Genomic DNA, 26,909 nt, shown 5'->3' on the forward strand with positions numbered 1-26,909 from the left:
GAAATTTGTGATTGTCGATGGGAAACACTGCTGTTATCCTATCGTTTGCATTCTTCCGAAGATGAAGCGATAGTAATCGTGTCGATTGTTACGGTGATACGAAGCTTCTAAATCGCTTAATAATAATCGCGAGAAAATTAATGTTTAAAAATATTTGTCAATTTCGCTAAGGAGCTTTTATTAAGTGAAACATTCGATAGCTTTAGGTAACTAAGAAACAGTGCTACCGTTCAGGGCGAACGAAGAACTGACGTAATTAACGATATCGAATTACGAATAATTAATAGCAGCGCCGTTTGCCTTTGTTACGAAACGGTGAGTAATATTATATATAAAAAAAACTGAAAAAACTGAAGCTTCTCTCGAGAGTGAACAGGTTGATCGGAATCAATGGAGACAACCGGCATTGAAACGACGGTGCTTCTCGGTTTTCTTCTCCCCTCGTTTTCCCCGAATGAAGATCGCGGAGGAACGGTTACGCGCGGCCTGGCCTCGCCGTCGCGTCGTCATTAGAAGTCGCTAATTGCGAGTTAGACACGAGGACCATCCAGCCGCGAGAAACTCGACGCTTTAACGTCGGGAACCGTGGCGCGCGGAATGGCTCGCGGGTCGCAAGCTCGCAATTGAACCGACGCGCGGATGGAAGAGCACTCCACTGCACAAATATGGGAAGATATCGTTCAATCGGATACAATCACTGTGACGCCGTGACGCTGCATTTGCGTCCGCTAAACAACGGCAAATGGAAAAAGATAATAGCTCCGCGTTTTCCTTCGTTTTTTTTTCTCTCTCTCTCTCTCTCGTTTTAGTTCATTTCGAGCCACCGTTAATTGCCGCCCGTGTGTTCGCGTACGTCATACGTGTTTTGCGTTTGTCAGGGATAATTGTTTGGCGGACGGGTTCTTCGTTGTCCGCAAATAAATACCTAGATTTTGCGTATTTATGGCGAGCCTGATTATACGCGTTTTAATTAGTTGGTTTTAATTAGCCTTTGCTCGTATCTTGCTCTTGCGCAATCCTTGTCCCGTATAATCGTCCACTCTGTTTGCCGGCGTTAGGCGAACTTTTTCAGAGTTTCATACCTGATCGCTACAGTTACGGCGTGGATTTGCTCGGAATACTTTTCAAGTATTCGTGAGAATGAAGATAATACGAATCGCGAAACAACAGACGCACGGGTGCATTATAATATTGTTCGAGGGATTAGATGTTGTTGGCAGACTCTGAATCTCGGGAACCCCGGGAATTTGATTAAAGCTTAACGTTGTACACTTGTACATTACAGCGAACGCTATAAAAAGCTCGGCACACGAGCCGAAGTTTAATCTTCTTTTCCTCTCTGTATAGTAATCGTTAATATTTTGAGTTTCTGTGCGAACAAATTAGCAACACGATACGGCAGAAGCTGATACACGCGTACAGTAATTATGGAAATATCGCGTTTCACCGCGCGAGTCGGAATATTCCGATAAAAATTAAGATATAGTATAAGGTAATAAAGTGTGACTTAATTATAGAAACACGATGCCTCGTCTAAAGCACGGACAAAGGAAAGAGGCTACGAAATATTTCGCTCGGCGCGCCAGCCGAATGAAAGAAGACACCTCGTTCGTCTGTATCAGTAATTAAACAGGAAAGAGCCGATCCGCGAAATATTCCGACCGAAAGCTGAAGCAATTAATGCTAAAGTAAAACTCGTTAAATAATATATCTTGATTTTCGTTCTGATTAATTTTCCATGGACGTTCGACGCTTCTTCTCGACAATTTGACAGATTTTCTATACTACAAACGCTACTGTGCTGTAATAATAGCGCAATTCGAGTAAGTAATTTGATCATTCAACCTGTCACACTTGAATTTTTAATAAGCATCGCTTGAAACTTTCGTCTCGAACAGAACACGGAACCGTTCACAAAAAATCATTTGAAAACGTACAAAAACTGATATCCGCTAACGCAGCCAAGTGTTAAACAACCGATGCACGTAGAAAACCCGTAGAAGTTCCGCAGGAAACGCTCGCGTCGATCACGCGAGCCAGCCAGCTGGACGGGCGGCAGCCCGTCGATAAAACTGGAAAATCGCGTCGGTGATTTTACACGATTCATCGTGCGAATTACGACTGAACAACGGCAACGTTATTACGTGTAAACATTAACGATTTTCCCAGTGACGCAACGGTGTCCATCGGATCGCTCGGCGAGCCTCTCGCGTCCGCTCGAAAGCGCGTTGACTTCGCCTCACCGGTCTATTCGTTAATTGAGCCCCTCATTAGGCAAATCGACCAATTCTGCGGGACAAAACCTAGAGAAAATCGATGCGACGATATACATTGATTTCGAGAATTTCTCTTTCAATGGAAGAGCTGTTCGATTCCCATTGCCCGAGTTTAATTTCATCCACCTTAGAAGACAACGATCAACAGCAGGAAAATAGTGTTTCACTCGAATCCAATGTAATCGACGTGTAATGAGATTTAACCCTTTGCACTCGAGAGGCGACTCCTAGTCGCCATTCGACTGAACACAGTAAAAGTAAAACAGTTCTGTCTCTTAATTTATGCAAGATTTTTCTTTGCGTCAGTTGCGAATAATGTTGTCCACATTTTATCAGGAAATGACGAATATTTATAATATGAAATGTTATCGAGTGCAAAGGGTTAATATTCTCAGCTTGCTCTTTACGTTAGAGAGCTCCGTCACGACTCTGACTCGACACTGTACGCAAGGGGTTAACGCGTCGATAATCCTCGCCGCGTAATCCGCGACGCGTGTCGAACCTCGGGCTTGTAAAACCGCCGCGCCGGGGAAAGCTCGCGAGCGTCTCGGCGAAGGGGAAACGCTCGCGATAGTCCGTTCCGTCGCGAATAATTCTCGGGAATCCTGTTCCCGGCCCGTGTATTCCGCGGCACGTCGGTGGAACGAGCGGGGACACGCCGGCAGGCGGCGAATAACAAGCTGGTTAAAGGTTAAGGGTACCCTCGAAACATAAATAAATGTTTGTGCGGACGATTTGCATAAACATACATTTTCTCATCGTATATTCCGGCGGTTTGCATAAATAACGAACCGGGAAATACGGAATGTAAAATAGCCGCGATATAGTTCCCTCGCTCCGGTAGTTTCCGCGCCGGCCGCGCCCGTGACACTGAATTAATCGTAAAACCAGAAGTACAAACGGTTTTTGCCGCGTCCCGTGTGCTCTTGGCGTGTCTGCTTTCCGAACTCAGCGCTGCCGAGGAGATGAAATCCGCGACCGGACACATCAGGTACGGGGATACACCCTTATAATCACGCGTTAAACCCTTGCTGAAGATTTTACACAGAATTTAACGAGCATGGATTTTACTCAGTTTCGACGAGTTCAAGTTAAATAATTTTTCTGAATTTCATAACGCGTGTAAACGCATCTAAATCGATAGTACTCTCGGGAAGTCGCTGTCAAGGAAAGTGTTCGAGAATTCTATTACATTCGCGTGTCGTCGAAAATGCATTTATCGGAGCATCATTCGTTCCGACTGGTCCGCAACGCGAGCTTCTCGAAGCGCAATGAGTCCGAAAGGAAAGTTCGTGTCGTTAACATGGGTCCCGGTGCAGAGCGTGTAATGCACGTCAAATTTGCACGCTAGCGAACGTCATAATCGCGACACGGACCGATCCGTTTCGCAATTGCCCCGGTACCCGCGCATTAGATTATTAACTTGTCGGTGATTATCCGCGCAAACGCTTGACCCGCGGGCTCGATAGTCCGTAATCAGTTCTGAAATATGGATCGGCCTTACGATCGAAAAGCTCCGCGATAATTCGGTTACTCGGCTGTACAATGGCTTTCGGTAGAACTTTTAAACGATCGTTTATCGGAACAACGATAACTGATACGTTTTGCGGTGCAAATGTTTATTTGTAGAATCGGAAAATCGCGGAAAAATATTTACTTTTATAACAGAGTTCCAATTGAATCGCACGCAAAGGCAGCCGGTCTTATTTACGAAACCAATTTATTTTGGACGAATGCGGAATTCCATGAAATTAACAGGATGTTTGCCGTGATAAATGCCTCGCGCGTTACTTTTCAATTTTATGAATCACGAGGACGTTTCCAGGGGGCAGGTTCGATAATGGAAGGACGAACAAACGTCGGGGAATGAATCATTATTAAATGATCCATTTCGTCTGGAGGAGACAGAGGAATTCAATTATATTCTAATGGAGACCGAACGGCCGATGCCTCGGTGTACGAGCGCGAAAGAGTAATACGATATTAAATAAATAATGCAAATAAATAATCTCGCGTTACAACGTCATCGATAATTTTGATATTATTCTTATCGGATATTCCCGCTCGTGAATTTTCAACGGGTTCCACCGTGTCCGGGGGCTTTATCGAGCACGAAAAACTGAATTCATTAATGGCGTTACGTCGCCCCGAACTATCGACAATATATCCATGACACTGTTAGTCCACTGGAACAACAGAATTTATTATTCTGCCCGCGAATATTCATCAATGTTGAAAAACTCCGTTCTCCGTCCGCGCGAATGCGAAATGATCAGCGGAATAAAATCGTATGGTCGCGTTCGGACCGGTTCGTCGGTAAATTATGAGAGGGAGACGGTGAAATACGATTCGCCTCTTACTTTATTCAACGCGGAACAAAAAATATCGTCAGTAGTCTGTCCCATTTTGTTCGCATCACTCTTGTTTTCGGAGTTACGGAAGCTGCCGCAATGAATTTACTTTATTTTCTAGCTTTGCGACGGTAAAGAACCTATTCGTCATGTCTGATTGACTTTCCCTTTATTGCTGACATCGAGATCGTAAAAAATGGAAGCTTTAACACCGAGTGCTCTGTAACTCACGACACAACTGTCAGGGATAATCCTACATGAAAGAATAAGTCCAGGACAGGCGAAATTTCGCGATACTAATCTTCCTTTTTGATACGATCAACTTTTAGTAGGAATAACCAAAAGCGAAACGATATCGATGAACCGATTACACGGTTACGCGTCTCGATCGTTTATTTTTGAACCTCTAACTTCTACGATTTATACGGACGAACGTCAGTTTTTCCAGAAACAACAGAATAAACTGTACAATCGAAGTTCGTAAACCTCGTGTCGATGACTCGAGCGTTGAAATGCTTCTTAAATCCACACCGAGAGAAACTGTGCCGTCCCTCTCGTTAAAAAGTATTCGTTTCCAACGATGCTCGTCGAAACCCGCGTCTCGTCTCATTAAACATCGAATTATTTAGCGGGTAACGATCTCAATGTAATCGAGCGTCGGCCATGGTCATTAGTCGACGAGCCGCGAACGCGCGCATAATACGATGCGGCTGGCGAACGAAACGCTGTTATCGGATTCCCCGATGAAATTCTTAAAGAAACGCGACGCGACGCGGCGCCGAAGTGCAACTAACCGAACCGTCCCTCCCTGCCCGCCCGCTATAAATTGTTTCAAAGTTGAACGCGGCGGCAGCCGTTTCCCTGCCGTGACTCAATCGCGATCATCGATAAAGGCCGTGAACCCGGCGAGGTGAGGGGGGTGGCGGCACTGCCCGTTCGGGGAAAATAACGGCGTCGCGCGAAAGTTGCTCGCAATTACAGGAAACTCGGCCAGGAAAAAGTAGCCGGGACTATCGTCGGCGTCGACTCCGCCGGACTGTTTAAAGCAGTGATAAGCAACCCTTGTTTTCAAGTGGATCGAAATTGACCACCCCGTACTTTACGAGGTATTTACTTAAATTAAGTGCTCGACGTTTGAACGTTAATCACTCGAACGAATATTTAAACATTTTCCATATTTCAGTATTCAATATTTAAACGAGAAGTCCTCGATGCGACACTTAAACGCTGCGATTTGAAATATTTCGATGTATTAATGAACAGGTTGTAATTCATTTAGAGAGATTATGATTTATTCGATGCTCCGCGGGTGAAAATCCTAATTGAAATTTGTGTTCTGGAAGTTGCATGAACGTTACTTAATTCAATTATAATTCTATTTGGCGCTTCAATAATTTATTCCGACACGTTTGTACCGGGGAAATTCTAGCAGACGCGGATAAACCGGTCGACCGTAGTCACAAATGAAACGTCCTATCGCGAGGGGTTAAAATATTCGTGAGCAAAGCAGCTAACTGTCCCCCGGTAACTGTGCCGATAAACGATAACCGCTTGAACGTCCGCTTTTTACTTCCTTCCGTAGATATAAATGCCGTTGTTTCCAGACGTCTTGCCATTAACTCCCCGTATCTGCCCCCGGGCCGAAGATATCGCGAAGCAACCCCTGCGCAGGGATCGTTCGTTCGTTCCCTCGATGATAAACGCGCCCCGTCGAATTCCGGATAATCCGCGATACACCGGCTTCCGTTCGCTCCGTTTCCTCGAGGCACGCGGCCTCGGATCGATCTCTCAGCCAGGTTTTCCCATACATCTGACCCGAGAATTTCCAGCCGCGCCGTGAAAAATGCCGCGATCGCGCTTTCCCTTTCGCCGTTTCATTTTACATCGGCGTCCTCACTTTCCATTTCACCGCGGGAGTTTTCTGCGGCGATATGTATGCGGGTGTGAGTGTACACGAATCGAGCGACGCCTTGAAAAGTCGAGCTTATCGTGACTCGCGTGCCCAGACACGTTCGGCTGAATCGATCAATCCCTGTGAATTGGCCTTTTCGTTCTGATAGCGTCGGGGCGCCGTTAATCGGCTGGAAACTACCACCAACGTCTACGCTTGCTAATTTTTCGGAAATTACTGAAATAATTACTAATCTGCTGGTAATCGCGACTCGAAACAATTTGTTCCGTTAATTAAACGAAAATCTCAATGGATGTACTTTCGTAGTTTCTATAGGCGAATGTATAGAGAGATGTCTACTGTTAGAAATGATTAATTGGCAGGATGGAGTAGTTTATTTCAGCGCGTCAATATCGTTACGGTTTCTTTCATTACTCGTTTCATTGTCACAGCGGCAACGCGAGAACCTTATAAATATAGAGAATCGTTACAAAAATTGATGAACTCATTGCAGGATTCCCTCCGCACTCGATCGACGTATTTTTGTGGATTGTACATTTATTGCGGCCCGAGTACACCGTTCGCTCTCCGTTCGATCTATCGCATTCCCGTTCGTTCCGCATTTTCATCAAACTAATGTCTTTCGATAATTCATTGGCCGCATACGCGTCATAACTGCGACCGGCGAGGTGGTCGCACCAGATCAATACCATTTTACAATCGTCGTATGTAACGTTAATTATTCGTACGCTCGTGATAATTCACCTTTCTCTTTCCCTCCGCCGTTCCAGCCGCTAGCATTCGCGCAGGCGCGCTCGCCTCGTTGCCCGTGACCGGAAGGAAAGGATCACGAAACGAATCGAATTACGCGAGAGTAGATGCGGCGCGCTATTTTATTAACGTCGGCGTATTAACTTCGCTTTAATTAACGTCTCCTGGGTCATCGATATCGCGCAGCTCGAGAGTTTTGCGACGCCAAGTTAAATTACCGCCCGTAAGTAAAATCGTACGCTAAGTTGCCGCCGTCCCATCGCCCCCTATCGCGACTGCACGGACATTTTCGGCCGCGACTCCCTAACGAAATTTTCATTTTCGTAATCCCCCGCGCGTTACACGGGGAATTTTAAGGGGGATTTGACGCGAATCGCTCCGCGGACACGTGTAATCGAGTTAGCTCGACCGTTTAATAGAACGTTGCAGGAAATTTTGATTAAAAGTTGGACCGGGAACCGGTTACCCGGCCAGGTGCATCGGATTCGACCTTGTTTCACGGGGATGAACTATGATCATCGATGGAATTGAACTATTCCTAAGCCGCGTCCCGTTCCAGCCGAGGGAACTTTGAAAAATGCCGGAGTTTTCCATAATTCCGAGAATTTCCGGGGTACTTTCGGGTCTCCGGAGTTCGGAGTATATTAGGTTGACGAAAAACTCCGGTTTGCGTTACAATGCATGCATAAATATTTGAAATAAGCGAACCACGAGGCAATGGAAAACTTTCGAACAACATACGCGTAATTCAACGAAGCTTAATTAACCACAGCGACGAGACTTTCCGGCTAACGTGATATTTTAAGTTTGATCGTATTCGAATCGTTAGATTACAATGTTACATAGTGATAATAATGATGAAAGCGATACGCGGCCAAAATGTGTTATTCAGCGAAATTACGTAGAAACTAGGTGGAATTTGTAATAAAGGAGCTCGGACAATAGATCGCTGGTTGCAAGTTATGATATTAGCGGCGATACCATGCAAGGAAAGATGTAACAGCAGCGAAAATTATTCACAAAGCGATAGCAGGGAAGAGCGTGTTATCGCTTAAAACAATCTCGTTGCGCAGATACAGCCAGCGAGCCATATTTGAAAACGCGGGCTATAGATTCCAGAGGGATACAGCATTCCGCGCGAAAGACAATAATTTGCAACAGTTCTAGCGTTGCTAAATGAAGAACAAAGACACAATAAGGACGATAACGCGGTATGGGGACGGGACAAAATTGCAATAGTTTCGTCGAGATATCGTTGATACATGTACATTTTACAGTTCCTCTCCTGCGGGAACTGGTTTGAAATAGAAAAATCATGAACGCGTAATGGAGTGCTTACAATCGTGCGGTTCGATACGTACGTTCGCTCGTTATTGACGTAAACTGTCTTCTATTCCATTGACATTTTCTAATACCGATGATCCGTTATTTCAATACCTGTTTAATAACCCGGAACGATATTCGGAAATTGATACGTATTAGCATTAACGAGTATGTCATTAAATTTACCTCGCAACTAATTATGTCCATATCCATGGAATATTTAAATCTGTATTCAATGCAGACCGTTACAGGGTTTCCAAGGATATTGCATAATTAATACCAGAGATACAACGAAACAGTACCTAGACGAACCATTTGCAGTTTCGCGGCAGCCCGGCTACAAAAAGTGTACGTTATAACCTACGAACGAACGTTTCATCGAACCCGATAACGAGCCATTCGCGAAAGTGTTTATCCGCGAATGTCGCGTTTTCGTTTAGCCGATATTTCCGGAGGGGTGTCGAAGTCACGCCCGTTACCGGTAACCAGAGGCGATTTCCGTTCGCCGTGGGTCGGGGGATTCGTTTCCCACGTCAATAATCGGAGATCGTCGCTCGCGAGTGATAATCGCCGTCACGTCCCTCGCCCTCCACGAGAAACAAACGGAGCCGTTCGGCAGATAATGTCCCCAGATAAGCGGAACGAAGATCCTTCTCCCCAGAGCCAGTCGAGTAAGCGGCGATTTATCAGGATCGAGGAGGGAGCGAGCGTGTTCACCTGCATCCGCGGCACCGTGCACACGAGCGGGCTCTTCAGCCTTATCCGTTCCTTCGTCACGCGTTCACCTCGGTCCCCCTAATCGGCGAACGATTCACCTTAACGCGTCGGCCGTCAAATCTCGTCAAATTACTCATACGATCTCCCCGGAGATCCCTCTGCACGATGAAACGCGCCGCGATCCAGGCGCCGCTGTGAACGATGGGCTCCAGACTTCTAGGGTTACGCGACACGTGTTGCAGTCGATCGAAAAGAGAAAGACTCGGACCCATCGTCTGTTGGCCGCGCGTTTCAACGCGTAGAGTAAAATGCACAACATGAAAAGAAAGCGCTTTATTTTCAGAAAAATGTTCCCCCAGCCTTACAAGTTTGGCCGGGGGTGGGTATACAGTAGCGCCTTTATGGCGCAGGCTAATTAAATATAATTTACTACAATAGGTAATTATCACGTGCGTATCATGTTACGTGGCTATTATTACATTATTTCATCGATTCGCGTTGTTATTATTGCACGTATCTCGCTGAATGTCACCGCATTGGATACCATCATTATTAATAATCCGAGAACAATGGAAAGTTCTCTTGGAAATAGACCGAGGTCCATGGAAAACATCTTCTCTGGTAATGGGTAGTTTAAGAGATAATTGGGTGCATCGGTTGAAAGTAGACACCTTGTACACACCGCTGGCAGCCAGCCGTCTAACGTTCCCGCATCAGACGCAGGTTCTCCAGGATAGTCTCGCTGATGAGTCCAACGGCAGACATCGTTCTCTTTTTCCCCCTGCTTCCCCATCGTTGTGCTTTTTATTGCAGCCTCCGAACGTCCAACCTAGTTTTTGTTAATTCGTACATCAACTAGCGCGCCCCTCGTACGAGGTGAGTATACGTCGGCCGTATTATCTGGCCGGAACAACGGCCAATCGCGTTTCCTCGCGTCAACTCGGGAGGAACACGGTTTATACCGTGTTCAGCAACGAAGAAAGCGAGGCGGGACGCGGGAATAGTTTACCTGGCCGGCTCGAAAACGGCCGCGCGTAATGAGCGGACCGAGACTCGGTGGCTCGACTACTAGTCGTCGAAGTTTAATGATTACGCCGCCGAGGAAAACGAGAGGCACGGGATCAAGCAGCGATCCACTTAGCTGGTTAATTGAATATAAACGAATCTCGGCCACGATCGATTCGCGGGGGCGAGCGACGCGAGTACTCGCCGATGGAACCTGTCGCGGGGATGAGGGTGTTTGCAGCGAATGGGAATCGTTTAACTTGTACGATATCGTGTAACACTCGCGAGCAAGCCGTCAAACGGGAGTTAACGAAACGAACTGTCGGTCGGTTCTCTTCGGTTGAAATCGGATAGTATTCTGTTCGGTTCCAGTAACTTATTAAATTATTCATAGAAAGTTGAGAAGTTAAGTTAACTTACATAAGAAAAATGCTTCTCAAGTTCTGTATTCTTCCTTGGTTCCGGTAAATAATTGACAGAGCAGTCCTAGCGATTAGGACTGCTCGACATAGCTGTTCCAACCGGCACGTTGTTACGCTCGGTTCCACCGATACACCACATTATCCATCTCCGCGAGGAACTCTGGCTCGTGTACCGGGTGCATAACCGTGGATCCGCGAAAAGTATTGCGGCATCGCATGCTCGGCTAATATTCATATCGCGGCGGTACGTGCAATTATCGAGCTCGCGGGGGAACGGGATTTTATTAGCGCGGTAATCGAATTACCGTCGCCCCCTTCCAGCCCCGCCGGAAGTAGCCGTGTATTAGTCGCGAAGGCGCCAATAGGCTTCGGCACTGTCGTCCGATCGATTTCCTCGCTCGCTATTACGCGACATATCTATGCGGCGTATCGTAAAAGAACGAACAAGTTGGCCAGAAAATGGGTTCAGCTGAATCGATAGAGCCGGAGCCTTGAGTTAGGGGCGGGGGCGTGTGTGTCTGTGTGTGTGCAGCACCGACGCGCGGCCTCGAACGGCGTGTTCGGGGTTTTACGAACGTCTCGATCCGAAAGTCGCTCGTCCTCGCCGATTATGATCTCCTCCGTCGAGGCGACGCTCGATCGGGCCAACTCCCGGTTCGTCGGGAATCAAACGCGCTTGGAAACGTCCCCGGTAATGGCCGATCGGCAATCAGCGTCGGTGTCGCCGCGCTAATTGACCACTTACCGGGTTCAGCTGGTCCGGACGATCCGGAATTACCTGATTCCTGAATGGCCTACGAGGACATGTTTATTACTCGGAATTATCGTAGGTTACACCGTGATTATTTTTCGAGATGCAGATGTGCACGTGTAAGTCACGGGCATGGGATGACTCAGCCGCCTCGGAGACTTCGCGCTAATTGCTTTCGATCCATTCGGAGAAAGCTTCTGCATTCCTCGGCGACGATTTAATCGCGGTCAATTCCATATTTTCGCGTTTCGAACGTACTCGCCGTGCGACCGAGTACGTATAGAAAAGTTAATAGAAGTACGTATAGAAAATATGTCCGCCTGTCTTAAAGTAAGAGTACGTATAGAAAATATGTCCGCCTGTCTTAATGCTGTTAGGCCGATTCGTTTTCCGAGGGAAACTCGTTTGATAGGAATTCACATTTTCATGGATGCCTGCGATACGTTAATGAAATTCAGATGTTCCATTGAAGACAAAATCGATGACCGTAGAACTTCGGGGAACACGAACCTAATAAAACGAACGGGATTCGTGCGGTGCTCCTTTTAAAGGAACTAATATTTTCAGCGATTTCAGCGATACGTTAACGAGGTTTCCGATGTTCCACCGAAGTTGAAATAGATGATCAGAGTTGCAGAAAATACGAGCGCGGATATACGCGATTCGTTAAGATCCATTTTCGTCCGGACTGTAAAGCAACGTATCGGGGAAGTGATTTTCTAAATACGCTGCAACTAACGTTTCTACCCGCTCGCGTGCGCCGCGTTTCAGACGGTAACGATATTTTATATTCCCTCGGAGAAAAAACAAACACGCGATTCGATTTCCATGGCGAAGAAGCAATCAGCGGTGCGCGCGGAACCCGTCGTCGCCGACGCGTCTGCAACGCTGCATTCGGAAAACTCAAACATCGAAGCATTTCGCTCGGCCGGGCCTGTGCCTGACAGTCGCGACCAATTTCGGCCGACGCGGTGTGCGCGCTCCCTCGCTTCGTTCGATTTTCCCGACGCGATGCGCGTCGGCATCTGTTTGCGAAGCGGAGGAGACCGCGCGCAATAATTGATCGGTTAACCGTTCGAGTGCCGTGGGTCTTCGCAAAAATCCGCTGGAAAAGTCTCGAGCGACGCGATCGCGCTTCCTTTCTTCCAACTCGAAAGCCGGTCTACGCTTTTGTAGACGTTCCGTATCGCTCGAAGAGTACGCGTCATTGGTCCAGCGATCCGCGCTGACACTTTCAGCTACTAAACCGGAGAAACCGATACGCGTCGTTTTTCCAAAGCAGATAATATAACGAAAACAAACGATTAAAAGTTGGACAAGCGCGTGAACTTAATTAAAATCCGCGAACCGACAGGCTGGCACTTTTATCCGGTGGAAACAGAAATAAATAATTAAAAGCAAATGAAATATATAACCCGCATTCGACTCTGCGAATCGATAGGCTAGCACTTTCAACTAGCGAATCGGAGGAGCGCGATCGCTCCGGCTCTCGCGTCAATCGATTAAGCACGTGGAAGCGAAAAAAATTCACACGCGTCGATGGGAAGAGGGAAGAAGAGGGAAAAAAGGGTGCGCGAGGAGAAGCAGCAAACCAGCGAAGCGACGGGAGCCAAATTGGCCATCAAACGCGCGCGATACCGGTTGATCGATCGGCGCCGTTCGATTCGGCTCGCGTCCGCGAAAACATCGTTGCAGCCGAGTCTCTGGAGGAGAGAGAGCCGATCGGTCGGTCCCGGTATTGGCCAATTAATACCGGGATACGCGATTCAGCGTCGGCGCGGGCATCAATTCCTGCGGAGCGGTGGGATCGTTGCTAATTACACGCCGTTAATTGAGCAGATATCCGCGGTAATCGCTGGCGGAAGACGCGTGATGCGCGCCGGTGTGCGCGGGACCGTGTACTTAACCGGGGAGAGCCCGCTATTCACTACGCCGGGGCTATCCGTGCACCGCGACAATGGATACTGCGACTCGCCATACGAGGCGATACAACTATGGAACGTAAGACGGAATACGGTGTCGTGTACGCTCGGTTTTCTCGTTTATTTCGGAAGTCGCCCGGTGTAGCCTTCTGCTTTACAAATGCTCGGATTGCAGGGAATGAATGGGCTATGTTCGGACAAATGGGAGGATGCGCTCGCTGATTCTTCATTTTTCTACGAGATACGAATGATACTTTTTGAAATTAATTAACCTTTTAGCTACGGTACACCACTGTAGCGGCATAATTCTTTCTCTGACATCGATAGTTGTGCACATTATAGTCTAGTCTAACGTAATGGCACACTGGAACATTCTATCAGTCTCAAATCGCAGTGATATTACATCTACGATACACTGAACGAGACCTTGGGCATGGAGCTATAGCTTCGCGGCTAGTTCTGCCGTAACTGAAAGATTAAGAAACAGCGACTTTATTTCAACATTTCGCTTATTCTAATTTTGCTGTAATAGATGAATATCCGATTACTGGGTGAAATTGTTAAACGCTATCCAGCGCCGATCAAACTCGCGTCTCTAGCCATCTTGTCATATATGTCCAAGTTGAAATTTGCCGCGCACCATCTCGGCCGGGACGTGTCCCAAGGATATATTGTATGTTTAAGATTGTTTGATCTGGCCGGAAGGCGACGCCGTACATCAACGAGGATGTAACTAACGGTTAAGCGGTTCCCGGGTCCCATCTCCAGCGCATTAACTCGGAGATTCCTAGGATACGCAGTCGGGGCCGGAGCGGTTTATCTAATTCCGTTCTCGTTCCTCCGCGATGAACTCGCTCGGCTACTCGATTGCTTCGTCGAGCGAAGGCGAATTGAACCATTCGAGAGCGCCTTGTTTGGCATTTCAAAGATGGCTCTTTGTTTTCTCACGTTCGTTAAGCGATGGTCCGTGATTATCGACGAATGCATACACAGTTGCTCGTATTCGCCGCAAACGCAAGAATCTGCGTCGTACAAAGGGAAAGTACGTTTTCATTAATACTGACAGTTTACCGAAGATTCCGCGAGCAACACACAAACCGTAAATCAACCGGAAGTTAATAAAAAGAAAAATCTCGATCGGAATTACGTTCGTATTCAGCTACGTTCGAACAAAACACGAAGACGTCTCCAGAAAACGAGTCAATTCCAGCTCCCGAGGAGCCTCCGAATAGCCCCGTCGACTCGTCGGTAGTTCCACGATGTCGTCTCTCTTAAAATCTCAATTATCCGTCTATTACACGGCACTCTAGCTTTCACAGTCCGCCGACTGTCTTACAACGGATCACGGATTCCCGTGCAATTAATTCGCAGCAGTGAAATACCAGAGACGCTTCTTAGCTCGCAGCGAGTTTTGAAGTCGCTCCCGTGCGACGCGGCATCCAATCTAGCCTCGCCACCCTGCAGCGCGTGCCGAGAACGTTTCTGGATTCGATAATAAAGAGGATTCTCATGTTCGCGTAAATTCCATCCCGTTCTCGGCGGAGGGATCGCGGCCGACAGGTTTCTGCGCGCGCCCGGCCTCGCGTTTTCCGAAACTCGTTCCGCGTTCCACGGTTGCCTGGCTGGAGCCGACCCGAGACGCGGATCATCCATCTCCGCGCGAGAAATGGAGCAGGACGGAGTGGGCGAGACTAAGCGAACGTCAGATCCATCGGACATAGCCCGAGGATATTCGATAGTCCGATTGCGCGGCCCGTTCGGGACGTGGAACAAATAGCGAGCAAGTCTGCAACGGCCGTTACCGTTTCGCGGGCCCTCCTCGCGCGAGAGTGATTGCGTCCGCGCTGGATCGAGAAGGTTTCCCGCACGGCGCACCGCCGCACCGGTTCCCGAGCGATTTCCGAAGAAGCGCGCGCCTCGGTCCCACGCGAGCCGAATGAAAACCGACAAGAAAGGCGCGCGCTCGCCGCAAAAACCGCGGGTAATTAGCGGCGTAACGAACGATCGAGTTTATTAGCGCGACCGATGGGCCGTCCCCTGGCCATATTTAGCTATGCCACGCGCATTCCCCTTGTCCCCGATAGGCGAAACCAGTTTTTCCAGCGCGCCGAGCCACCGCGACCGCGTCCGAACCCTAATGAGAAAGTCCTCCGCGCTCGATATCGATAAGATATTCCCCCGTGTTCGTTATGCGTACTCTTATGTACACGTCTCCTCCGACCGCCTCTCTCCCGTGATCTGGATCCGAGTCCCGTGGGAAGAGGAGCTGGTCTCGATGCACAGCCGCGCGACCGTCGACTCGCAAAAGTGAAAACTTGCGACCCTGCTCGCGATACGATCGAGGCGAGCGTAAGAAACGTGGTCCTCGTTACACCAGTCCGGCTACGCCGAGTTCGACTAACGACGAGGATTCTGTCGCCGTTCCGCTTCTTCGTGAGACACTTGAAATTGTCGATAGCGTTTCTTTCCAAGGCGCATATCTAATGGCAGCGATTCGCGGACATCGTGGCTCGACGGTATCAAGTATAGTGCGCGTACCCGCAAAATTTCATATCGAATGTCCAATTATACGATCTTCCTGCATAGAATCGGATTACGAACGAAAGTTGTCTCTCGAATGGAAACGGTTCGGATGTAAAGTCTCCTAGCTTATTCGTTTTCCGGAACAGTTTCATCGAAGACGACGCGTCCCTCTTCCGAATGGTTTCTCAGATGCATTTTCATCGATCCATCGGGGTCCTCGAGCGTTCCGCCCTTTGGAAAAATTGCGACGAGGACGTCAAACGGATTCGCCTGGATCCGAGCGAGCCGGCTGTGCCCGGCGAGGATCCTGAAATTAGACGGAATCCTGGTGGGCCAGCTTCTTCCCTCCTCCGCCGATCTATTTTCGCCCTCCTTTGTCCGGGCTCGTCCGATAAAATCTCGGCGACCGGGATCCCCTATCGGCCCGTGTTTCCTTTGATCCGGTTGCATGTCTTTTACGGTAACTCGCCGGGAAATGGGATGCGTTTCCGGCCCGGCGCTCTGCCGCCGCAGCCTCCGTCGACCGACCGGCTGCGTTACGCGCATTTTTATCATACCGATCGCACGAACGCGCGAACATTTTGCCGCCCGCCGCTCCCAGGCCGTCTGCCCCGGGAATACGTACGGGAACAGTTGAGAGCATCCTCATTACGACCGTTAGCGCCGCATTATATTCGACAGAGTCATCGGGAACGCGGGATTTTCACATCGACGTGCGACGATGCTGCTGGCTCTGCTGGCTGGGACAGTGCGAATTATTTTTTTCTGGAGCTTTCAATTTTCGAGGATTGAAAGGGACGGAGGATTGTAGGGCTAATATACGAGTATTCCACTTAATTCGATTGTTTTCGTTTCATCGGGAGTTTCCGACGAGACTAAATGAAATTAAGGTGAAACTGAAATGTTTCAAATGTTCGAAAACTTTCGAATTAGTCAGTGTTACACAATATATTATTTGATGTGGTTACTTTGGCTTGGAAGTTTAAGATGAAACTAAGCTGGAAGGTTTTATTTACATGTTTCTTGTTTGATTGGATTTCAGGTAAGGACGAAAGTGATACGATAGGATAGAACTTAAGGAACCGTGGCTCGGTAATTGATTCACGATGGCTGATAAGCCTAAAGTGAAGCAGAGTAGGCAGACGCGGAGCGGCTGAGGCAGGAGGAGCTTAAGCTGGAACGGCAATATTTAGCCAAAAGGGTTGCCGGCACATGCAACCACTACATCGACTGGGATTTCATCGGTGTTTTCCCGATGCACACGCCTAGGTAAGGTTCTCGACTCAACGAAAATGTTCTCCTCGTCTTCGGACTATCGTATTTCAAAACGCTATAAACTCCAGACGCGATTCGAAGTTTCGTAAAGAATTTTAATTAACACAACCGTATTCCGAGCTCCGGAAAAGAAGCACGGAATAATTTGTTCCCGTGCCTCTCTATGTCCTAATTAGTTTCTGTCCCTCAGTTGCCACTCAATTTAATTAACCGAAACTATAAAGTTCGATAATTAATATGAAACTTCGTATAACGCATTGCTACGCGATACATTGAAATAAAATAGCGTCGTTCCTCGACACACGCGCGATTTCTCTTCGGGCTGATTTAAAAAAATATGTGATACTATCGATCTCCATCGACATCACGCTGAACGCGTTCGTTTTTACCCGGCGAACGGCTTTCCTCGCGAACGGTGTACACCTGCTACAACATTCTCATTGTTCGGTCGCATTGAGAAAAAACGGCGAGTCAAGTGGCTCGCCGGCGGAGCCGCTCGTATCGAGGAACGCGAGGCCGCCTTCGCAGGCGTAACGGGTGAACTTGAAGAAGCATTCCCCGGACGTTAAACCCGCGGGACGCGTCGATCCGTCCCGTCTCCCGCGAATTCGGTCACGAAACGCGGCGTGCGCGATCGAACGGATTCGAGCGCGTTCTTATTATTCATAGCGGCGCGTTCAGAGCAGTCACCCGGGCACGCGGCGTGCGAGCGAACGCGTGAAATTTTCACACCGTGCCCGTTCCTCCTTTATCCGCGCGTTTCCTCCTCCTATATCCGATTCTATTCCGCGCGCCGGATGTTCCGGGGCGGGAGGGGAAACAACGCCAGATATCATTCGCCTTATTTTAGTCTCGACTGCCTGCCATGAATTTCCACGCGAACGACGCCGTCGCCTATCTCTCCCTCCCTCTCTCTGTCTTTCCCTTCTAATGCGCACCGTTGTCCAATTCGGTCCTCCCCTCCGTCCCCTCCCCGCCGGTGATATTATATATTCGTTGGAAACGCGAGGATTGGTCAGAGGGGCGGGTTCCGATCAATTCCGCCTTCATTATAGCGACGCGCGAAATTTTCACTCCAGCGAACGATGAAAGACGGGCGCAGATGCGCGACCGGTATCGCCTCGACACCCCTTTTCCGCTGATTCTGGAGGGCGGGTAAAAAATGGGAAACTGTTTTGTGCCTTCGATTCGCTCGGTGTTCGGCTGGGTAATGTATCTCGATGGATTTATGGATTTCATGGAGTTGCGCTTCTTCGGAGGAGAAGGATGTCAACTTTTTGCGGGCGGGGACTTTTCGAGGTACCTGGAACTTTCGGATGAAGAAGGGAAATAATATATTGAACTGGTAGGGAAAGAGGAAACGATTAATTAACATTAGAATTATAGTGCCACTCGATGCGACTGTTTTTAGCTTCCCTGTTTCACAATTCATGGCTCCTCAAAAATTACGTACTCGACATGATTCTGAAGGTAGATTCGCTTGAATGCTAGAACGAATGTCTTACGAAACCGAGAATATCCACTGTTACAATTTCTATGAAGATTACATATATCAATCGTATTAAGTGCTCGGTAGTTCCAGGTTTAACGCGACCTTATCGTACCGTGGAAATTGAATAGCGAAGAATTCTGCGTTACGGAATATAGTAAAACTTCTGGAGCGTGAACGCGCTTACGTGCTCCTCTGATTATTCTTGTTTCTTTCAATTACGCGAGCGATATCGCGGGTTTTGCCAGCTGTGAAACCGTTTCTCGTATGAAACTACATCGCTGCATGATGTTCAGGAGAGACTATTTGCTTTTGTAACGTACACTCTGCTCCTCATTAATTTCGAAGATCGAGTAATTATTTTGGCAGAGACGCTTCAGCGATCGTAGAAAGAATCGTTTTATTGCGCTCAACGGAACGAGAAATGGGTTAACGTTAATTGTTGCCCGCTGATTGATATTAATTATTCGGATTATTCGGCTCTCGTTAAATGGAGAAACGCGATGCGCGTCGTGTGCGATGGTGATTGACGTTTATCTTCGGATTCTAGGTAACGGAGCCTCATCTTCATTAAGCGTGGAAAGGTAACGTGGATGCAAAGATGTCGTGTGAACGCAACACCGATATTACCAGAGTTCCTTGTATCCGACCATATTTGAAATATTAAAAGCGTTTAATTTAAACAATGCAAACGTTACCTTTCTATGGTTAATATTTAAAGGCCCTGCACACTTTCAGAAATGCAGACGTCGCTACGAGCGATGGGTTCGAGCGTTTCCCACATTTTGGAACCTCGGAAAACTCAAACCCATCGCTGGTGATGGTCCAACGCGATTTCCCGCTAGTTACGGGCGTGATCCATTTGCGCCACTGCGTTTCCGTTTCGATGACACTCGATGAGCGAGCGAAGCCTTCTTCGCATACTCCCCCCACTGTCTGCGGGGTACACTGGAAAGGTTTCGAGGAGGAATTTCGCGTACGTGATCGGGTTCCTCGGGAGGGTCGATTTTTGGGGTGAGATTGCGGTTTTATCGGGGAAGGGGAGCACCTAAGTCGATTATGCAACGATCAATTGTCCACCCTTTGGTCCGCGTCCTTCTTTTACAATGCTCGGTAACCGGGCTACTAGGGTACACGTTGCCGCCGATTTTTCATCGAGGATTTTATTCGATCAGCCAAATGTCAAATTCGTTGCCCTAGGTGTGCGTTTCGTTGTACTCGACACACTTGTGCACCGTGAGTAAATAAAATCCGCCGTTTAATCGTGATCGGCCCATTAATTTCAATCATTCGACGGTTAATCGAATGATTTTCTTTCTGTTCTGTTTAAGGAATACTGTTTTTCGCGTTGCGCGTGCTCAAGTGTCTTGGCCAATTAAACAGGCGCATGCATAATGAAAACGCGAGCCAGTTTTACGATTTTCCGACGGTCACGTAAGAAACTTTTGAACGCGCGCTGGAAGTGGGTATTCCTACACGCGGTTATTGACATAAGGGTTAACTTGTATCGCGGACGATCGATGGATAACCGGCTGCAATGTTGCCCCAGTAATAACTCCGATTAAGTGGTTCTTGAAACACAAGTATCTAATTGCTTAAAAGCTCCTGACGAGCGCAAGAACGGACCCGGTCAGTTTATGCGTCCGTAATTAAATCATCTCTGTTAGAAGCAACAGCATATTATTCCCGATCTCTTCCCTTGATTAAGACGTATCGTTAAAAACTCGTGATTGCAGCGTCGACGCGTAGTTGCAAATAAGTTAATAATACGCTCGCTAGCAGGGATTCTTCTCGGGAGTTGTCCTCGCAAATACTGGCAAAAATGCTGAAACTGGTTCGAACCGAGCACTTTCCGCTCTCGGGTATTTAAGGCTGGCTCGTCCCAAAGGAGGCCAATTAAAGATAAATTGGCCGTGTTATTACCCCACACGAAGCACTACCGTAGAACCACTTTTTCATGGCCGACAAGGGCTGTGGATCCCTTTAAAGGAAACCAGATCGCTAATCCTAGAATCCGTCACCGTCGTCCTTGTACACGTTCGATCGTTGATCTCTGTTCTCGATTCCGCGGATTCGTTCACGACAAAAATTCTGGTTGACCAGAGATTTCTTGCTGGGCACGGGTCTCGTCGTTGTTTTAATGATCATCGGAATTACTTAATCAAATTTCTTTTACATAATCCGTAACTGTGCTGAACATCCCATATTAGCTTTCAGCACATTTCTCCTGATTTTACTAGTAGTACCTTTAATACGGATACCGTTCCCTTCGTACTCGCATTAAATGAACGTTTAGCAATACCTTGAGCAGACTTCAGCGAGAACAAATCATTTCCTTCAAATTTCTGAACAATACAGAATTCTCAATGGAAAAAGAGCGCAGCGATGATTCGGACCTCGAGATATCCGACCTATCGATGGCGTTATTAGACGTTCACCGTTCGGCGTCCCGTTCCGGCGGGCCAATTAAAAACATCCGCGTCCGAACGAGTCCCCGTCCGTCGAGTGATCGAAGCGTGGCGGTCGGTCAAGACGAGCGCGGCGTAACAATGGACTGAAAACAATTATCGAGCCACGCGACCGAGAACGAGACGGGACTATCCGACCGATCCAGCCGCGAGCCGGACGATCGTAATTATCTGTCACGGCAATTAATAGGCGGGCCGGGCCAGTTATGCGGGCTGCGAGTAAACGGGCCAAAAGTAAATATAATTACAGTTCCGTTATTCCTGCAAAATCGAGCCATTGCAGCGGCATCGAGAGTGGGGCGGATTGATAAGTGGGCGAGAGAGAGAGAGAGAGAGAGAGGTGAACCGTGACTCGCTCGGGGTGAACAAAATAGGAAGGGAGGCGGAGAGCGAGACAGGGATCAAAAGCAAAAGAGAAGCAGAGAGCAGAGAATGGGAGGGAGCAAAAGCGACAGACGAGGAAAGAGGAGTCAATGGGAGAGCTACAACAGAGAAGAAGCACAGAGAAGAGGAAGGCAGAGCGCGAAAGCAGAGAGGCAGCGAGCAGAAGTGAGAGAGACAGAGAGAGAAAGACAGGGATGGTCCTCGAAAATTATGAGCCCGCGCGTTTCCCGTAACCACCTTTCCACCCCGTCACTTCTCACCCCAGGGTCCCGTTCTTCATTCGGTCCGCCGGTGCACGGTGCATTCATGCGTCCCGCCGCTGCAACTACAACACAATCCAGCCCCGAGGTCCGTGCGTTGCCCCGCGAGCCGTTTCGGCATTGTGCGCTCCGCGTCGTTCTGCTCCCCGCGAAATTTTTTTCCCACCCCCGGCCCTCCTTTCACCGTGTAACCCCTTTCGTCACGCCGCGCAGTCGTTTACGCGCCCCCTCCGAGTATATTTAACCCTTGACTGTGTAATTACACCCTCTAAGAGAACGGAACGCCATCGAGCTTTCATCTTGATAAAAGTGCGCGCTACTACGAGCGCCCCAGAGACCGATGAAGCGTGTTTCGCGTTCTCGTTTATTCAAGATTTCATGGGGCACGGGATACGCGCTATTAATCGCGAGATTACGACCCGGACAAAAGACCCAGGAATCCAGTTTCTTCTGCCACCTACTCCTCTTTGCCCGTGAACTTTTCGCCCCCTTTTCGCGGGACCCCTTTTTTCGTCCGGCGCGCACGGTCGCGCGACCCTTTTCAGCGTCTTCAATCTTTTAAGCGTGTCATTTCGCCTCCCGCTTCCAACGGCGCCCGAGATTTCGACGCCGATCGAAACGAGGTTCGAAGAGGGCTTGTTTGTTGGATCGTCTAACCATGAGAAGCTTCGTTATAGCTTGGTCTGTTGGAAATGTTATAACGTCGAACCTCCTCCGTCTTAAGAATTCAAACTGTTCGTAGACAGTTCCTTACGTGCTGCAATATGAAACTTGGTTTGGTAAAAACGGGCAAACTTTTCGCCCCGGCCCGGCAGCCGGTTGCTTGATCAAGATTTCCAGGAGAAGTGCAAGAAGTATAGAATCGGTTTCCTTTGGTTTCCTCAGTTTACGGCAGTAAGAGTCGAGACTCGGAACTTTCCGATCCCCTTCGCCGATTCAACATTTTATTCTACCATGGAATACGACCTCCCGCAGATTCTCCTCCTATATTCGTTGCTCTATATTTTACTCCGTTCCCGGGCCGTGAAAACATTTTATTACCGCGACGGGATTTTATTGAAAAAACGGAGAGTCGAAAATAATCAGGCAAACCGACCGGAATTGTTCGCCGCTGTCAATGAACTGCGACCGAATCCGAGATAAAACCGTCATGTATTTCTGACAGCCAACGTTTCGCGTGTCGCCCGGCAAAAAGGTGAATTATTTTTACGCGCGCTCTTATCCGAGCTCGTAACGCATGGCGCAACACGCAGGAAATTGATAAAACTTATTTTGTTGAACTTTATTTATGCGCCATAAAGACGACGCGTTACGTTTCATGAAATATTGTAACTGCGAGGAGTGCCGGCGAAACAAACGCTGATAGCGACCGTGTCGAGTTTCAGTTTTGTCCTCGCTGGTAGGAACAACCTGTAGGGCCACGGGCTGGCAGCGAATATTTCCGCGATTCGAAGGGCGAAGCGAGACGATGGCGTGTTAACGAAGTTTACAACGTGGCACGGCGCTGTTATCGCTGGCTCGTTACAAGGGAATTAAAACCGCGAGATAAACGAGTCACCAGCACGTACACACACACACACACACACACACACTCTATAACGTATCCAAACTGGTGGTTCCTTTTCTTCGTCGTTCGACTCGACTGGTTTCGATTCGGCACGGTTCCACTTGCGGCCGTATTCCCCCGTAATTAAAGCGTTCGAAATTCGCACGTGTTCTCGGCCGAGCGAATACGGTGCTCGACCCAGCTCCGGTGAAATCAATCGAAACCCGTTCTTCGCGGATCGCCGTATAATTCGATGACTCTCGCCAGGTGCAGCCACTTCGGGACCGCTCTCGGTCTCGTTATTGTGTCGCGAAATTGTACGATTTTGATGGAGTGAAAGTTCTTCGGGCCGGATGTCGTATAATATAGAGTCGGTGTAGGGTGGTTGGAAACATTTGGTTCGTTGCAGCCAGTATGGAAACAAATTGAACAGTTCTGCTTGCATTGGCTTATGCGTATGGCTAAAGGTTCGAGCGAGGCGCGAGAGAAACGTATGTGAAACGGAGAAAGGAAAAGAGTCCTCTCGATCCATTCGAGACGAATTACCAGACGTGTAATGGGCTGGTCGAAAAGGCCAATCAAACGACCAGTTGGTAACACATATTAAAACTCGTATTGGCTTTCGGCTAACAAGCAGACACCGAAATGAAAAACGGACAAAGCAGTTTGCTCTGAAAGATCCAATCGGTTGAGCGTTAATCGATTGCTCGTTAGGCGTCGCGAGATCTTTTCTTTCGCCGTGTTTCCACGCGAGATTCACTTGAAACGATCCCTACGAAACTTCCAGTCCTCCCCGCCATCGTGTCGGCCACACACGATTGCCCTGTTTCACGACACGTCCGTGTTTCCGGTTAGTATAAATTATTCGCGATCACGTCCCGCGAACCGGCATCGTCGAACAGTCATCCGAGGGAAAAAAGCACGAGCGCCGGTTAAGCTCCGGCTCGCGGTGCGCACGCACCACCATCAAAACGGACGAGCCATCAACCGGCCGCGCCGCGATCCCAGATAGAGACGTAATCAGCGATCTGGGGGAACCATTAAACCGAGAGCCTACAAAAATCGAAGTCCTTCTCGCGGATGGGCATCAGATAGTGCCCGCGCGGTTTAATGGACTGTTGTTCCGAGCCGCGGCCTTTTGTTTAGCAAAAACACGGTATCATTTATCGAGCTCGCTAGATTTCTGCTGAAAGATACCGGCCGCTATTAAATGCTGATTTATAGACAGCAATTGTTCAGTGCCCGCGATTCTTGACGCGTATAGATATTTTAATTAAACCGTATCGGCTCTCCGTTCTATCCCTTGCGAGATCGATATCGAAGTATCTGTCTCCGATGTTGTTTCAATGGAAACTTTTAATTTCATCGTTTGGAAATCTCGTTCCTCTCTCGTCGAATCTGTTTAAAGAAATTTCAATGATTTTACTTGTTCCTTATTACCTCCAGAACTTGAACTATATTATTCGAACATTTCGTTTACTCTCTTCCTCGATTAACATGGAATTTATCTGGAACCGTGATACTTTAATTCATTCATGAAAATCGGCAAAAAGTCCTTGCTCGAAGGCTTCGACACCTTATCCTCGGGCATAACGGAGTAATCGTCGCACGGGTGTATCGGATACGAGAGGAACAGTTGCCAGTCGGAAAGGGAATATTCCGCGTGCGGCAATTTAATATGCATCTAGGCCGACAAGGAAATTTTCCCATGCGCCCGGTGATATTTCAAGCGACTGCCAGCCAGAATCACGGGCAGCATTGAACGGTTTCCACCACAATTCCCCAACTTCTCGATCGAGAGTACGTGTCAATAATAATACTCGCGGGTATTCGGGGCGCAAAGACCGCGCGACGCGACGCTGACGCGAGAGCGGCTGTCCCCGGAATTTATACGCGCCCCTTTTTGCCCCCCCATTATAAGTCCTCGACGTGAAAGCGGGACATTATTGCCGGCGGCGAGACGAAAGCCGTCCACTCGCCGCTGGAGGACGTCGGGATTTCTCTGGCTGACTAAACGCCGCCATATTTCATCGCATTCTTCGCGTCTAGCTCGGTCGTAATGGCGGCGTCCCCGTATCAATGAAAATGGCCGGACAATTTTCCTGATTAACGGACGGCGATACGTTTCTGAACTCGGTCCGCGGTAAACTTACTTTGAAAAGGGCCGGCCGCTCGCCTCGTTTCACCGGGGTCCGGCGTCGGCCGCTCCCTCGTTCGCCCTCGCCATTTCTTCCCCGGCGAGACGTGACTTTTCACGTCCCAACAATGGTGCAAGCTGTGTTTCCGCAGTGGCGCGTGATCTGAAAGCGTACGCGGCCCTTCGAACCGCGCCGGCCCGCCGCGACCGCGTCGTCCCCGGGAACGGGACGCAACGCCACGTACCGGCGAGCACTAATTCGTCCGGAGAACTTTAGCGAATTGCACTTGTAAATGTTGCCACGGCTGCAAGGTTCTTCAAACCGATACCTTCTTTTCTTTCTTATTTTTCCTCTCCTCTCTTTCCCTTCGTTCTACTTTCTCGTTTCGATTTCTCCCCGTTCCACCTTCGTTTATTCTTTATGTTCGGAGTTTACGTTCCCTCGGAAATTTACTAACTGCACGCTGAAACTGTTTGATTAAGGAGTTCCGCCGACGTTAACGCGTCGACTACAGCGTCTCGATTGCTCGAGAACGGAATACGCGAAGCCATTTACGTCGAATAAAAATAAACTAAGCAACTGTGCGATAACCATCGTGAAGCCGAGTAATTGATAATTGCTTATCTTTTGCTCACGGAATCGACAATAATTATCTTTCTGTTCTTGAGATAAATCAGGTGAGCTACATCTTCATTAGGTGCAACGTCAGCTTATTAGCAGTCGTCGAATTTCTCAGAGACGTATCCTACGTACGTGTTACATCTTCCCGGTTTCGTGTTCACTTCCCGGCAGACCGGTCCTTTCGCGACACCGGATGTTGGCACTTGTTGCAGAAATTACGAGTTAATCCGATAATTAGTCGGCCAGGACCTTGTACTTCCGCCCTCTTTTTTCCGTTGTTCAGAGGAAGCGAGCGAGCTGCGCGCGTTCCCGTGTCCCAGGTCGCCCCAGTTTCCTCCTGGACCCGGCCGCTATCGTGCTTCCGATGCGACGCTTTCATTTTTCAAAGTTTTAACGACGCAATCTTGCGGTAAGCCGTACGCGAGTACCATCGCGTTCCGCGGTGCCTCGGAACCACTGCGGCCGCCGCTGCCGTTGCCTCTCGGTTACCGCTTTCGAACGTTTTTGCGGATCCCGCCGCTTCTGAGGGGGCATTAAGACGTTGCCCTTGTTTCCCGCGGAAATTCTTCCTTTGGTTTATTGGGTCACCTACCTTTCCGAGCCCCCGACTCGTGTAATTCGGTTAATCATCGGACAGAGTTATCGCGAGGAAAAAGGAAAGGAAGGAAAGAGCGACGCTTCCGTGGAGAGAAACTTTTAGGATATCGAGCTGGATTCACCGGGACACTCTTGCGTTTCCTTATTATCGTCGAAGGAATCCTCTTTCGTGTCGTTTT

At 48.6% G+C, this 26,909-nt stretch overlaps 1 protein-coding gene across 4 annotated transcripts in view; it reads left to right on the forward strand.

The window, feature by feature from the left end:
* LOC116430071 (irregular chiasm C-roughest protein) overlaps window positions 1–26,909 on the forward strand; it is a 234,152-nt gene that overhangs the window by 38,556 nt on the left and 168,687 nt on the right. Inside the window, exon 1 of one of the 4 annotated variants that reach the window (XM_031983726.2) lies at window positions 3,155–3,267. The exons of the other annotated variants lie outside the window; for them this stretch is intronic. Within the exon in view, the coding sequence (XP_031839586.1) occupies window positions 3,242–3,267 (26 nt within the window). The 5' untranslated portion in view covers window positions 3,155–3,241. Of the gene's footprint in view, window positions 1–3,154; window positions 3,268–26,909 lie in introns of those variants that run through there. 4 annotated transcript variants of the gene reach the window in all.

Source organism: Nomia melanderi, chromosome 6 (genome assembly GCF_051020985.1).
Source record: "Nomia melanderi isolate GNS246 chromosome 6, iyNomMela1, whole genome shotgun sequence".
NCBI lineage: Eukaryota > Metazoa > Arthropoda > Insecta > Hymenoptera > Halictidae > Nomia > Nomia melanderi.